Genomic DNA, 14,733 nt, shown 5'->3' on the forward strand with positions numbered 1-14,733 from the left:
CCTACAGGGTTTGGTGGAGTTCTCTGGCCAAAACTGGGGCTTAGGCCCCTAAAGCCAAGACTTAGGTGCTGACGTACCTTTGTGGCTCTGGGCCTAGGTTTTAAAGTATAATCAGCAAGGTACTGGGGCCCTGATCCTGCACTGAGCTCTGCGGGTGGATCCCCAGTGCAATCCATGGGCAGGGAACAACTGGCTGGGCTGGGGCCCAACTTCTGGTTTTGCATGTGAAAAAAGACACATTTGGCCCATTTAAAGGGAGTTCCAAGACCGGTCTAGCCTCAGTGGAAAGAGCCCATCGCCCCCGTCTAGTGAGCTCCCAGCCAGGATAGGGAAGGTGCTGTAAGCAATTGGGTGCCCCTTTGGTGTGGCATTGTGGAATCCCTCGGGAGGTCAGCCCCGGTGAACAGACTTGTCTAGCGAATCCTTCCAGCCCCTTGCGCAGAGGGAGGGGAGCGGGCAAGGCCGGGGAAATCCTGCGCAGGAGAGCGGGAGGGGCCCCACACCGGCTTCTCCATGCACAGAAGGTACCTCCGGCAGGTGGCTTCTGGGTCCAGCTCGCGGCTGCAGGGCCTGCCGCTGAGCAGCTGGGGCTGCTCCTCTCTCCCCGGGCTGGGGCTGGACCCGGGGCCGGGGCCCCCGTTCTGCCCCCCGAGCCCAGACCCTGCCCCGGCTGGGGCGCTGCTGCTGCAGCCAGGTGAGCTCGTGCAGCTGCCTGCAGGCAGCTCCTGCCCCCACCCCGGCCCGGCCAGTGACAGCTGCCTCCTCCCCGCCTCCATTGGCTGGCGAGCCGCCCTAACGTCAAGGCGGCGCCCAGCCCTCCGTGCAAAGGCTCCGCGCGGCTGCCGGCGCAGGGGGAGAGGATGCTGCTGCGGGCAGGGGCTGCCTCCCGGCCCTCCAGCAGTGGCGGCGGCGGCGGCATCCTCAGCCCTGGCGATGCAGGCACCATCCCCCGCCCCTGGTGAGCCGCAGTGCTCCAGGAGGGGCCCCCGCTAGCCCCAGCCCAGCCCGTGCATTCAGCTCCGGCGAGGAAGGGATGGGCGTGAGGGCAGCTGTTCCTGTCCCCTGCTCAGCAGCAGGAGAGTCAATGCGGCAGCCTCCCCACTGAAGGAGCAGTGGGCAAAGCCAGTGCGGTTGACTGAGGACACTGTGAGGCTGCCCTGCTCCTCCTCCTCCTCTCCCGCTTGCATTGCCTGCTCTTGCATTCATCCCGTTAGGAACACCCCAGCCCAGCCCCTGGATCCCCTCTGCAAGGCTCAGCCATGGGGGCGCTGACCAGCAGGCAGAACGCAGGGGTGGAAGAGGTGGACATCCCTTCTAATTCAGTCTACAGATATCCTCCTAAATCCGGTAAGGCTTAAAGAGCGGGGACATATGGGAAGCAATGTGACTGACCTGTGCATGCTCAGGAGGTAACTCCAACCTCAACTAGTCTCGCAATCATTTCATCCTGTGTGGCGAGGGAAAAGGGCTGGGCCGGTCCTTTTGCAGGGTGGGAGGCGATGCAGTAGTTTCTGAAGTTGATCAGTTTTCGTGGAGTTTGTTTCAGGAAGAATGAGCTTCCAGGCAAAGGTTCTCAAAGGTCTGGACTGCCCTAAATCCTCTTTTCCCTTGCTTGCATGCTGATATACTTTGTAAGACTGCAATATTTTTACACGGGGCCTGAATTATATTGGTGACATTCATAGCACCGTGCTCACTGGTAAAGAAATGACCTTTCTATTCTATTTGTTTTATTAATTGTATCGAATGTGGATATAGCTATAGGGCTAAATCCAGAGACTTAAGTGAGTTTTACTCAGTCCTTACTCTGGCAAAATTCCCTTTGAAGTCCCTAGTAAAAACTGAACTGGGACCACAGCATCCCACAATGAATTGCTACATACCCATCTTTGTATGTGCATGCATGGAATACACATTAACCGTAAATGTGGTGTCTTGTGTATGTTCACACAGGTTGGAATGTTTGGCTCGTGTGTTACTTGCATTTAAAAAAATGAAATGCATAAATGCTGGATGGGGGTTATAAAATTCTGGCCTATTACGCAAAGCTGTGTCGTCAGCTGTTCTTGCCAGCGTTATGCATTATTTGTGTGGCACGGAAAAGAACGGGTTACGAATATTGCAATAGCGAGGAAAGAACTTTGGGTTCTGATAAGAACTTCAGTAAGTACAGATTCAATTCCAGTCTGCCAGCTTAATGAGTCTCTTTTAAATAGCAGATTGCATTGATAAATTGTCGTGACAAGGTGCAAACAATTGTCTGGCTTTAAAAACTTAGCTGTATCATGTTCCACTTCATTTTTCTTTTGTGTTTTGAAGAATAATTCCCAGGGTGACAATATCACTCAAGGCACTAGGGGCTTGTGCTCTTACAGATACTCACCAGGGCTGCATGTTATTTTTAAAACCATTGTTTAAACTCCCATCGGGTTCCCTGTTGACCAATCTGAGACCAACCCTTCCCCTGAAGATTTCGTGAGTGTGGTTTGCAATTCTCCTAGCCGATGAACCTGTGCTTCTGACATGATCCTGCAGGCGGGATGCCTGGTCTAGATGAAACCACACAGCGTTGAGAGTCAGCAGTTCTGGGTTCTGATCTCGGCTCTTCCTCATGGAAAAGCGGGTGACCTTGAGGAGTCACTGACCTCCTTTTCCCCCTGTATAATGGGAATGCCAATATCTATCTTATGAGAGGGTTAAATTCAGTAATAATTATGAAGAGTTTTGTGATCCTTGGATGGAAGGTGTTATGGATGTGCAAAGTATTACATTATGGGGTGCATATTTTGAAGATGTCTTGATCCACTATGCATTTGTACTTGGTTTGCAAAATGAGCCTTGAGGCACTGAATATTATTAATAGGTTAAGGTAAAAGCTAAGGGTCTTCAGTGCTATAAGAAACTACTAGCTAATTACTAGCAAGGACCTTTTTAGAAAGAATTACTGCTAACATAAACTGTGTTTCTGTACTGAAAATATGTGCTTGCCTTTGTAATAGCCAGCACAGCTGGAATTGGCCTGCCGAAACATCTGTCTGGTTATTGGCGTTTAACAACTTCATTTCCACCAATCACACTACAAGGTGTATTCTGGTGGGGTCATCATTTTAAACAGGTGATGCCTGCTGGTTTTAATCTCTTCTTGATGCACACATGGGAGTCGCACGTTTTTACAGCCAGGGGAGTTATGCAGAGTCCCTGAGTACTGCAATAGATACTGTGAGCTTGGCATGTGCTGGGACTGCTGGAGATGATTCTCTTTCCGCTTTCCCATGAGCCGCTTTAAATGCTGTCATTTTTGTTGCATCCTTTTATTTTGCCTTCCTTAACTGTAACTAAGCTTTGCATCGTGACCTGATGGAAAATCTTTGGGAAACGAGTGACATTTACAGTAGGTATCTAAAGTTCAGAAGGAAAACTGTGAAGAGGAGGAATGATAGCTTTGTAGTTAAGGTATTGGACGAGTACTTGAGAGATGTGGATTTAACTCCCGGTGCTGCCACAGACTCCCTGTATGACCTTGGGAAAGTCATTTAATCTCTGTGCCTCAGATCCCCATCAGGAATGGTGGAAGCTTCCTAAAAGTGGGGGGGCCACCGGTGCCCAAACCATGACTCCACCCCCCATATTGCCCCTTCCCCCGAGGCCACACCCCAGGGAATCTATTCCTGGCTCTCTCATCCCAGGCAAGTCACTTAACCTTTCCGAGCCTCAGTTTCCCTACCTATGAAATGGGGGTGATAATACTTCCCCCACTTACTTCACTGGGATTTGAGAGGCGGAATTCATCAATGTCTGTAAGCTGCTTTGCAGTCCTCAGATGGAAGATGCTGAGGAAGGGCAATGGGTTAGTTTAGTATTACCATGATTTGATGTCCTCAAAATGTCAAGGAGTGAATAGACTGGAGGCCGCAGTGCTGGGGGTAGATGTCTTTTTCCTACTCCTCAATAGAGTGACCTCTGCATGAATGAGAAGGACTTCCTTATCTTCAGTTCAGTTGCTTGGCTGAGCACCTGCAAAGCTCAGTTCAGCTGCTAGGTGTTTTAGATGATTGGTTGGGTCCAGGTTATCGGTGGAGAAGTCAGGGCTTATAGAGACACTTATAGACGCTGTATCAAATCTGGTACTGGAGCACTCTGTTACCAGGCCAAGTGCAGCGTGGTGCAATAGGGCAGGTTCTAGCACTGTCTGGGTTCCCCATGTGATTTTTTTTTTTTTGATTTTTTTTTTAGTGTGTCTCGGGTCTAAAGTTGCAAGGCTGGACCAGGAACTGAAGTAGTAATTCACCAAGTCAGATGTTTACCAGAAGTTGTGTTGGGAGCAAATACCACCATCTGAACCTAAGATGACCTGGGACTAGTGACCAAGAGAGATTACAATTGTTTTGCTTGTGGTTTTAAGTGGGATTTTCTTTCAATTTTTGCGGGACAGCTGAGTTAGAAGAACAGTTCTGGGCAGCGGTGGGAGAGATGCTTGTAGTGCTGATTTCTACAAGTGTCATGCATCGCTTGTGTGAAGTGTAAACATTCTCTGAAATGCAAAAGTTGGGAATGTAAATCTAGAGATGGGTGTATTATTAAAAGTAACCTTCTCCAGAGGTGGGGGAACACGATAGCTGTAGCAAAGAGGGAGCGGTGGGGCTCAGAACGTATGCATGGTCCTTGGTTCCCTGCTTCAGAGGTGCGGAGGTTTTGCAGCTCCTATTGTTTTCTCATAGATTTAGGGGTTCTGGGCCTAACTGATCAGCCTGTAGCATGGGGCTTGTCAGTTGCCCTTTCCCTTACTGCGTAAGAGTCTTATTCTACCCAGCCATAGCTGTTTCTCTGTTGAAAGTCTGAGACGCTGCTTTGGCCAAAGTCATGGTTCTGCTGACTCAGGCGCTTTACTCATGCGTGCAAGTCGTCAGACACGTGCAGCCATATTAATGAAATATGGCCATGTCCTCTTGCTTCTCGTTAAGCTGGGTCAGGGCGGTTATGCGAAGAATTGAAATGCGCTATTATTCATTGTGTGGGAAAAGGTGACTCCCTTTCTCTGCTCCCAGTTGCATCTAGTTTCCTTTCTACTGGCTGGAAGATGCAAGTAACTCAGCTTGCACCCCAGGTTTAAGGGTGAAATTTACTTCAACTCACTAGTCCCGCTCTACGCTGGTGAAGCGTGCAGGAGGCCCTGTGGGGGCGATGCACCAGGGCTAGATTGTGGTTCTGTAGCTCCTTCCCCGTGCTCTGTGGGCTGGAAGAGTGGCTGTAGCGTCTCTTGCATCCCTCACGTGAGATGTTTAGAGCCACTGAATAGGTGTAACGGTGGACACTGTGCCTGTCTCCTCTCATTCACCTCTGCCACATAGACAAACGGGGAGCATCCGTTCATAAATCTCCTGTGCAGCAGCTCTGCTGGCATCTCCGCATGCAGAGCCCCACCGTGGGATGTGGAAGCCAATTTTGAAGACTGTATGTACTGGGATAAGTCAGTGTGTCCAGAACCCAACTGGAATCAAGATGCAGGTGTTTAACAATGAGGGTAACTAACTGTTGGAACAGATCACCAAGGGTTGTGGCAAATTCCCCATCCCCTGGAGTCTTTAAATCTATTCCTGGCTCTGTCTGGATGTCTTTCTAATGGATGTGTAGTTCAGCCTCAGATCGTTGGACTATTAGGGTATGTCCACACTGCAGTGAAAGACCCTTGGCTGGCCCGCATCAGTATTGCAGTGTAGATGTACTCCTGAGGCAGGAATCGCTGGGTGAGACTCAGGTCTGTGTTATGTAGGAGCTCAGACTAGATGATCCTAATAAACTCTTCCAGCCTTAAAATCTGTGAAAGCTGCCACCTGCAGTGCAGAGATCTGAGTTCACATCGGGTCTGATAATTGGGCGCTCACTGTCACACTGGGCCTTATCCATTATGGAATTGGCTTCAGAAACTATTTGTCAAGGAGGCTTGTTTATCTTTACAAGCTGATTTCCCCCACCCAGTGTCCAACCTACTATGGTATACAAAGGTGGTTTTTATTGAAATGCACAGACTGAATCTAAGGTGCTCTGAGCATACAGGTGGCTCTGACATGAGGAGCAGAGAGGGATCTAATCAACCAGTGATGCTGTGCAAACAAAATACTGGGGTTTGATGCCACGGTTAAGGTGCAGATGTGCTGAGTCATGCTGGCACGCTGATGGAATTGAGCATTCCATCCAGGTGACAGTCAAAAGAAGAGGAAGTATCGTGGTATGATCCAGGGGATTAGGTTAGGAGCCTGTGCGCTACTTCTGCCTTTGCCAGTGCCCTTCTGTGTGGCCTTGGCCAAGTCACTTAACCTCTCTGTGCCTTTGCTTTGCCTCCCACCCATTGGCTACCTGATCTAGATAGAGGGAAGAGATTCGGGGCAGTAACTGTCTCTCATGCATTGGCACAGCACAATGGGGCTCTATACTGGGTCGGAGTCCGTAGGTGCTATTGGTATACAAATGATACGAACAGGTTCCACTGGTTATATCACAGGCTGCCATAGGGACTCAAGGACTCCACGTTTTTGGCTTGTGGCTGCCTATTTATTTATTTGTTTGTTTAAAAGAAGACTGCCCTGACAGCGTTCTTCTGTTTCGGCTTTCTCCTGAGGGCTTCTGTCTGGCTTATTGCACTAATCTAAATGAGCCATAACACAATGGGCTACAGCAGGGCCGGCGCAACCCATTCGGAGACCTAGGCGGTCGCCTAGGGCGCTACAGTTTGGGGGGCAGTGACCGCGGCGGTATTTCGGCGGCGGGACCTTCCGCCGCCTCTGTGGGGGGCGGCATTTCGGGGCGGGACCTTCCGCCGCCTAAGGCGGCAGAAAAGCTGGCGGCGCTCCTGGGCTACAGGGGGGTGGCTTTGAACCACTTCCTATAGTAGGAAATGTAGACGTGCATCAGGCCAGCTCTTGAGACAGAGATGATGCCTCCAAAATCACCTGCATCCGCTGCACCTTACAGTGGGGTGCATCAGGTGCTCCTCAGGTTTCTGCCCAGACAAAAGGTGGGATGGAAGGATCCTAGTGCCTGAACTCCTCCCCCCTCCACCTCTCTTCCTTGCATGCCTGCACAGGGTTGGGTATGATCTTGCCCTGAGTTTGCAGTTAAAACACTGCTGACATTCTTCTCTACAGGAAAAACAGCAGTCATTGGCACAGGTTGATTACAAACAATGTATGCAGGTGTGTGTGTGTGCGGGGGCGGGAGGGGCTTGCAGGTGGCTGCTGGGGGTTCCCTGCTACCGCCTAAATTACTCTGGCTGGGAAATCTCACAGGGACTGAGATTTTGCGAGCTGTTAACACAGCTGTGGAGAGCAGGTGGCCAGAAGCAGAGGCTTCACTGTACATTTAGAGAAGAATGCCTTATGTGTGTTATTAGTGACATCTTAGATGATCCAATCAGCATTTTAAAAAAAAGTAACTGACATCCCCATTTTTAGCCGGGGGGGCGGGGATAATCAGTGGTTTGAGCATTGGCCTGCTAAACCCAGGGTTGTGAATTCAATCCTTGAAGGGCCATTTAGGGATCTCAGGCAAAAATCTGTCTGGGGATTGGTCCTGCTTTGAGCAGGGGGTTGGACTAGATGACCTCCTGAGGTCCCTTCCAACCCTGATATTCTATGATTCTATTCTATGTTGTTTGCTCCACTTGGATCAGGTTGGATAGTGGCAGTAGCCTGGTCAGTTTCACCTCTTTTTAATCAGTTTCCCTTTAGGGCTGTAATGCACTAGCCCGGCCCAGTTGTGTTTGGAGTCCCAATATGATTATTTATGCATCACCAACAGTGTGCTAAGTGCTTCAAGACAAAGTATGAATCGGGGGGGGGGGGCTCCCAACACATCCGCCCGTTTTCATTGTTCTTTCAATTTCAAACCCTTCTGTAAAAATTGTCACCCTCTCATCTGCCCTGTAACACTGCCCCATGGTGCACCTTTCAACTGTAAAGTGGTTTCAGCCTTTTGTTCCTAAGAGATGGGATGTAACTAATGTGTAATCCTAAGTATGAAGTGTAATGAATGGTGTGTATTGCAAGGAATGTGGTATAGCAGATTTGGAGCTGAAATTAAATGCAAAGCTGCAGTCTCAGATGATTGTCAGCAATAGATTCTAGAAAACCTGCAAAACTGGCTTCAATTGCTTTATGTGCACAGGAGTTCTCAAGAAGAACAGTGCCTATCAGCCCACTTGATGAGGGAGCTGTCTGTGGAGGGTGTCAATTGACTCCTGTTTAAACTGCAGTGTTTTCTATAGAGCTGGATGGGGCATTATCTTTCCCCACCCACCCCCTCCTCCCGAGCAAATTCTTCATGATCAGCAAAATGGAAACAGACCCACAGCGATTGGACACTTGCAAGAGAGCTTTATTTGTGCACTTAAGTTGATTAGCCCAGCTGCCATTAGCACATTAGCCTTGTATCGCTGCCTGCTGCTTGCCAGCTTCTTAGCCTTGCGCTTGTCTGTACTCCATGGAGGAGTTCTTTGTCTCGGAGTATACAGTATTGCAGGTGGAACCCTAATTAGATCTCTTCCAGAACAGGACAAACCCAAGATTCCTTCTCTATAGCCATTCAACTGCTGGGTGTTCGACACACACACACAAAAAGGAGCCTAGTGGCATCATTTGGATCAAATATGCATTGTGTACATGTGTGACTTCTCTGACATGAATACGTTGGCACGGGGGGATGCTGATACACGAGGCTTGGCTTAGTTGTACAGGTGACATGATGCCTTGTTCAAACTTCTGTTGCGTTTTTAAAATAGCGCAGTTCGCTTATACTGTATTCTTCATTTGTTCCTTGAGGTCTCAGAAGTTTTAGATCTTATTAGAGCCTGGCTCTCCCTCAACAATTTAACCATCCTTGACAGGGTTTTAATCCTCTTGAGGCAGGTGCTGGTTAAAGAATGATAATTAGCCAATAATAGGAAGCTTGTTGCTTGACAGAGGGGACTTCAAACCCCTCCTCCCCTCCCTTCCCAGCAGTGCCCAGGCAGTTAAAGTGTTTGGCTCAAGGGTTGATCTCTGGGAGAATGTTCAAAGCAAGCTCTTCACCGGCGGTGGGTCAAGGTAGCCGGGTTTGCAAGTTTTCCTGCACCTGGGTGTCAGCGTAGAATGAATCTCTAGTCTTGTTGCTCATGGCCTAGGTCCGTGCATGTGTGAGTGACTTAAGGGAGGAAAGGAAGCAAAGTATTAATACTCCAAACCATGAACTAGCGCTGGAGCCATTCACTTTGCACTCACTACAGGCTGATCAGGAGCACTTCTACATAGAGACAGCAAACTCCATGCAACAATGGATCTGTTGTTCTTTTCCCCCCTCCGCCTTTTGCACCTAATTGGGAGGGGAGCATTGGACCAGCACAACCCATTTGCTTCCTCCGTCTCCTCTTTCATGTGGATGAGACAAAACTGTCAATTTACCACTTCTCTCTTTAATCTCCTCTGCCATGACTGACGCTATTCTGCTGGGCCTATGGAACATTTATAAGGCTTCCTGCTCAATTATGGGTTGAAAAGCAAAGAGTTTTGTAGGTGGGCAGTAGCGGAGTTTTGATATTGAAAAGAGGGCTCAAGCATAGCTAGGAGCCAAGACATCTTGCTGTTATCCAGGTTACCTGGAGAAAAATCCAAAGGCACACATTGATCCAGAGCTTTAGTTGCTTGTGTCCAAATGATTTCATGGTAGCTGGAGTGGAAGATAGACATTTCCCCTCCAGTAAGGAGTTGTTTATAGATCTTTTTCCCTGATAACAGAAAAACAAACCAGCTTGGAAATGCTTTTATTTATTTTTTCCCTTTAATGCTTTTTCTTATTCCATTTGCCAACTTATTTTCCATACCCTGACTTCTTGTGTACCAAAGTGATCCTGTATTAGTGATGGTAAAAGGAGGGGTGTTTTCACTCAATTTTGAGCATAATGAAATCTGTCATATACCCCTCACTACCACAGCATATGGTGCAGTTATCCTCACCACACCCATGTGGGGTAGGTCAATGCTGTTATCTGTGTTTTATAGTTGGGAAATTGAGGCACAGAGAGACTAAGTGCACAAGGTCACACAGGAAATCTGTGGCAGAGATGGGACTTGAACCTGGGCCCCAGGCTAGCACCATAATCACTAGGCAACTCTTCCCCTCAGCCCCTTCTCTTACATCCCCCTTCAACCTATGAGCTGGGGGCAGGCGGCATAGCAAACCCCAAGGTTCACCTGACTGAGTGGTGTTGCTATTTATTGGTATTGCAGTAGCACCGAGACGCCGCAGCTGAGACCAGGGCCTTGATATGCTAGGTGCTGTACAAGTGCACAGTAAGGGACAGTCCCTGCCCGGCAGAGCTTACAGTCTAACTAGATGAGAGAGACGAAAAGTGCGTAACTGCTCTGCCAGGTGGTGTCAGCAGCAGCAAGGGCCTGGTTCACTATCTAGGGGTTCCTCTTCAGATTACAAAACAAAAGCAGCTTGAACCCCCACCCAGAAATCTGGGAAAACTAAACACCTTCCTTGGGCATCCTTACAAGGCAACATTTCCCCTCTCGCAAGGACTGAGTCTGCGTCTAAAAGGAAGACGGTGTTTATGAAGGGGAGAGGGAATGCAGTGTGAATGTGGGAACATGCAGCCCCAATGGCTCCCCAGGGGATGAGTGATACCATGCACCATATCCCCATTTCACAGATGAGGAACTGAGGCCCAGGGAGATCATTTGGTTTGCACCAGGTCACACAGGTTATCTGGTGGATCTGGACACAGCCCAGAGCTGCTGAGTCCCAGTGGCCACAAGACAACCCTTTATCTCAACAGAATGGTCCGGACTAATGTGAAAGGTGGAGGGGCTTGGGCCAACAACAGAGGAGGTAGGCGGGACAGTCTCCAAATCCCTCTGATCTCAGGGGAAGGAAGGTCTAAGCCTGCACAGGGAGCTTTTCCAGCATCATTGCTCCCTTGGGAGAAATGCAGCCGTTGACTCCCCTGCCCACCCCTGTGCCCAGGGGGAATAGGAGCTAGTGCTTGTAGCACTGACTGCTGTGTTGAGCTTCCCTGGGTTCAGATGAGAGCAAGCAACGTAAAGTGGCTTCCCTCTGATTCCCCTGCCTCCAAGCCCCAGTCCTGCAGAGGGGTTTCCATGGGATTCTGGAGAGGTGCTGCCCCATCTACACTAGCTTTTGCTCTCCCTTGCCTGCATCGGGGGCATTGGGCCCTGGCATTCGACTTCTTCTGACCTTCACCCTGAACTTCAGTCACTCAGGCAAGCGAGAGGCTGCCGGGCCCTATCTAGAACCAGGCATTGTCGGGGCGGATGCAGTGCCAGCTTCCTCACGCGGCTCTGCGTGTGCTCTCTATGGAGTGCCATGCACAGGTAAGAGACACCTTCCTTCTGATCTGCAGCACCTGCCCTGCAGAGAGCCCTCTCTCTCCTGTGGCTGAATCATGGGTGGGGAGCGTGCTCACTGAGAAGTAACTGGAGACCATCGTTCTCCCTGTGGTCGAAGTGCCCAGTCCAGTGGGGGCCTTTCCACTGAGCGTAGTGGGAAGTGGATCTGGTGCTAGATCAGGATTTGAACCCAGGGCTCCAGGATTGTCGAGCGCACACAATAAATGGCGCTGCTGCTTACTGCAGGCTGCCCCCTTTTAACCTTTTTTATGGGGCCTAGGAAACTCCCCTTAGAAGGTTTAATGTGCACTTCTATGATTTAGTCTTCTGCCCAAGTCACTGAATCTGTCCAAGTGAAACCATGTGATGTATATCCTCGCTCTCCTCCTCCCCAGACATGTGCCCATATCGGTTTTAGCAAAGGTTGAGGGCAGCTCACTGTTGGGTTCCTTCAGATAGCGGCTTTCTCTCTGTGAAACCATCTTACCTATAAATTATGCACGTGGAAAATGGGGCCAGAAAGCAGCAGGCATCAATAATTGATAGTCGAGCCTTCCTCAGCTGTGAGCTACGTCATGTACCCGCTTAGGTGTCTGGTGGTTTTCTTCTTGTAAATTGCACAGTGTAACTTTTAGCTGCTGCTCAGAATCATGTCAAATGTCACCTCACACCCTTCTACCCCCTGGAAGGCCCTGATCCAGCCTGGATAGACCCCTGTATCTGCATGGAGTCTGCGGGTGCCAAAGGGTGCAAAGCGCTCAAATGTCAGAACATGAAAATTAAGGTTAATTACACAGCTGTGTAAGTTAAGGTTACTTAAACAATTGTATTATTATTTGTGACATGGTAGTGCCTAAAGGGGCCAGTTTCAGGTGTGGCCCCATTGCATCAACAGTGAGAACCAGTCCTTGCACCAAAGTGTTTATAAGTAAGGCTACGTTTTAGTCACGGAGATTTTTAGTAAAAGTCATTGCCGGGTCACGGGCAGTAAACAAAAATTCGCGGGCCCGTGACCCATCCATGACTTTTATTATATATCCCTAACTAAAACTTGGGCCGGGGGGCATGGGTGCTATGGGGGGGCAGTCCGTGGGTGCTGGGGGGGGGGGTGGCCCAGGATCCCTGCTGGTCCTGGGGAGGGGTGGGGAGCAGAGGTGGGCGGCAGCCCGTGGCCCGGGACCCCCGCGGGTGCTGGGGGTGAGGGGATTTGCAGGGCTGGCAGGCTCCCTACCCGGCTCCTACCTGCATGTCCCCTAACCCTAACCCGGCTCCGCAGGTGCAGGTCCCATTGGCCAGGAACCGCAGCCAATGGGAGCTGCGGGGGCGGCGCCGCGGGCGGAGCCCCCTTCCCCCCAGAAGCTGCGGGGACATGCTGGTGTAAAGCTGGGGGTTGTAGGCAGTCACTGTTCGAACTGAACAGGTATATTGAGACACACAGGGTCTGAGTCTGATCCCACACCAGTTTTTAACTCCACTGGCTACACCAGAATCGTTCCTGATCTACAGCGAGTCAGTGAGAGCAGAAATGGGCCCAGTGTTTCCTAGTGTGTGTCAGTATCTCACTATTCCGGCAGTGTTTACTGGCTTAGCAGCAGAGCTAGACTGACTCAGCTTCTGACCTCTAGCTGCTCCCTTTCCTGCAGTTCCCAGGGCCTTTGGAGATATCCCTGCATTCTGGCATGACCGTGATGGGTGATGGGACGAGGGGTGGGGGAAGAGGGGCTGCCGCTGCTGTATTCTTTAGCAACCCTAAAAATTAAATCAAGTCTATTACAAGGATTAATGCCTCTGTTTCTAATCCCCAACGTTGATCTGCTCTCCCTCCATTTGTGAAACTGAAGAATCACTGGAGAACAATCCTCCCTTCACATTATCTCTTGCAAGTCAGAGGCTATCCATTCCTGCTGGCGAGGCTGGGATTAAGGCTAGCTCGTTAAAAGTTGGTTTGACCTTTTACTGTGAAATCTGTGAATTGTTTAGAGGGCGAAGGGGCAGGTGTCAGAGGTCTGGGAAATGTATGTGATGTATTAACTCATGTTGGGGATCTGCTGTCCCCAGGGGCAAGTAGATAGCGTCCATTAACAGGCAGTGTGCAGGCGCTGAAGGAAGAATGTGCTAGACATAGGTCATAATTAGAGGTAAACCTTAATTGTACTTTTCACTAAGGTACCTATACTGATGAAAACTGACCTCAAGATTTGGCCAACATGCTACGCCCTTATGCAAACAGATTCCCATTGTCTCCATTGGGAATTTGCCTGAGAAACAACTTGGGCTCTTCAATCATTTCTGCGCTCTTGAAAATGTTACCCTCAGTAAAATCTGCATAAGGATCTCAAAGTCTGACCTGCGGTGAGGTTTTTCTTGATAAAAGAGAGCTACTGGGTAATACAATCACTCTAACCAGTTGCAAAGAGACGCAACTAACTAGACCAAAGAGGCACTTTAAAATCAGGCTAACAGTTGGACCAGAAGCTGTCATAATGCTGCTCTGAGGAAGCAAATGGGACCAAAGGGATCAGGTTTGCCATGAGAGAGCCTTAAATGTGGAGTTCTCTCTTTCATATGATGTAATAATGACTGCTACTAGGGTGGAACTCCCAGGGCCGAACTGGGTCCCCTTTTCAGAGGGCAAACCCAAGGTCTAAGCAAGTCCTAGTGGGCTAAGTGACACCTATGCCTTGTGCTGGCCTGTGGGACAGGGTTAATTTCTTTGCAGAGCATCTGATTCAACCACTACTGATGCTTTATTTCACGGGCATGTAATGGACGCGGTTCTAGATTTGCAAATCCTGATGATTTTCCCCCTGTCTTTTGTTTGTCCAATTTCCCTTATTGCGATTTAAATAAATACATTTGATTAAACAAAGCCGAAGGGAGTGGCATTGCAGATCCGCTTCCAAGAGATGGCAAAGTCACTTCTATTGCTTAAAAACACAAAGGAGTGGGGAGGAGGGGGTTGCTCCATTGAAATGACCCTTACACGCTTCGTAGCAACTTGGAAACTGTCTGCTTTCCAGTGAAGATGGCGATCCTTTCAGTCTGACGGTGAGCAGTTTAAGGAGGCCCGTCCAGGCTGTCAGTGTCTGCTGGAAATAACCCACCTCCTTACCTGATTGGTGATCCTGCTGGGAAAGCCATTTAGTAACTTTCGCTGACTCCTGAGTGTAGCTAGCTGATATTCCTGGTAAAGGAGCAAGGGAGATGGTAACGGTAGGGTAGGCATCCTGGCAGAAAGCGCATGGGAACTCGGAGGAGTGGAGTGCACAGGTCGTGATGGAAAGTCCCCTTGGAGCAGCTGCGCCTGGAGGGAAGACTTAGGCTGGGGTTTTGCATAGAGTTATTTTGGAAG

General features: G+C 49.6%; 1 protein-coding gene across 1 annotated transcript in view; it reads left to right on the forward strand.

Moving 5' to 3' along the window:
- The first annotated feature begins 1,259 nt into the window (after positions 1 to 1,259).
- RNF157 (ring finger protein 157) overlaps positions 1,260 to 14,733 on the forward strand; it is a 79,051-nt gene continuing 65,577 nt past the window's right edge. The window contains exon 1 of the mRNA XM_065415828.1: positions 1,260 to 1,347. Coding sequence (XP_065271900.1) covers positions 1,260 to 1,347 — 88 coding nt within the window. The remainder of the gene's footprint in view (positions 1,348 to 14,733) is intronic.

This window comes from Emys orbicularis, chromosome 13, assembly GCF_028017835.1.
Source record: "Emys orbicularis isolate rEmyOrb1 chromosome 13, rEmyOrb1.hap1, whole genome shotgun sequence".
Taxonomy (NCBI): Eukaryota; Metazoa; Chordata; order Testudines; family Emydidae; genus Emys; species Emys orbicularis.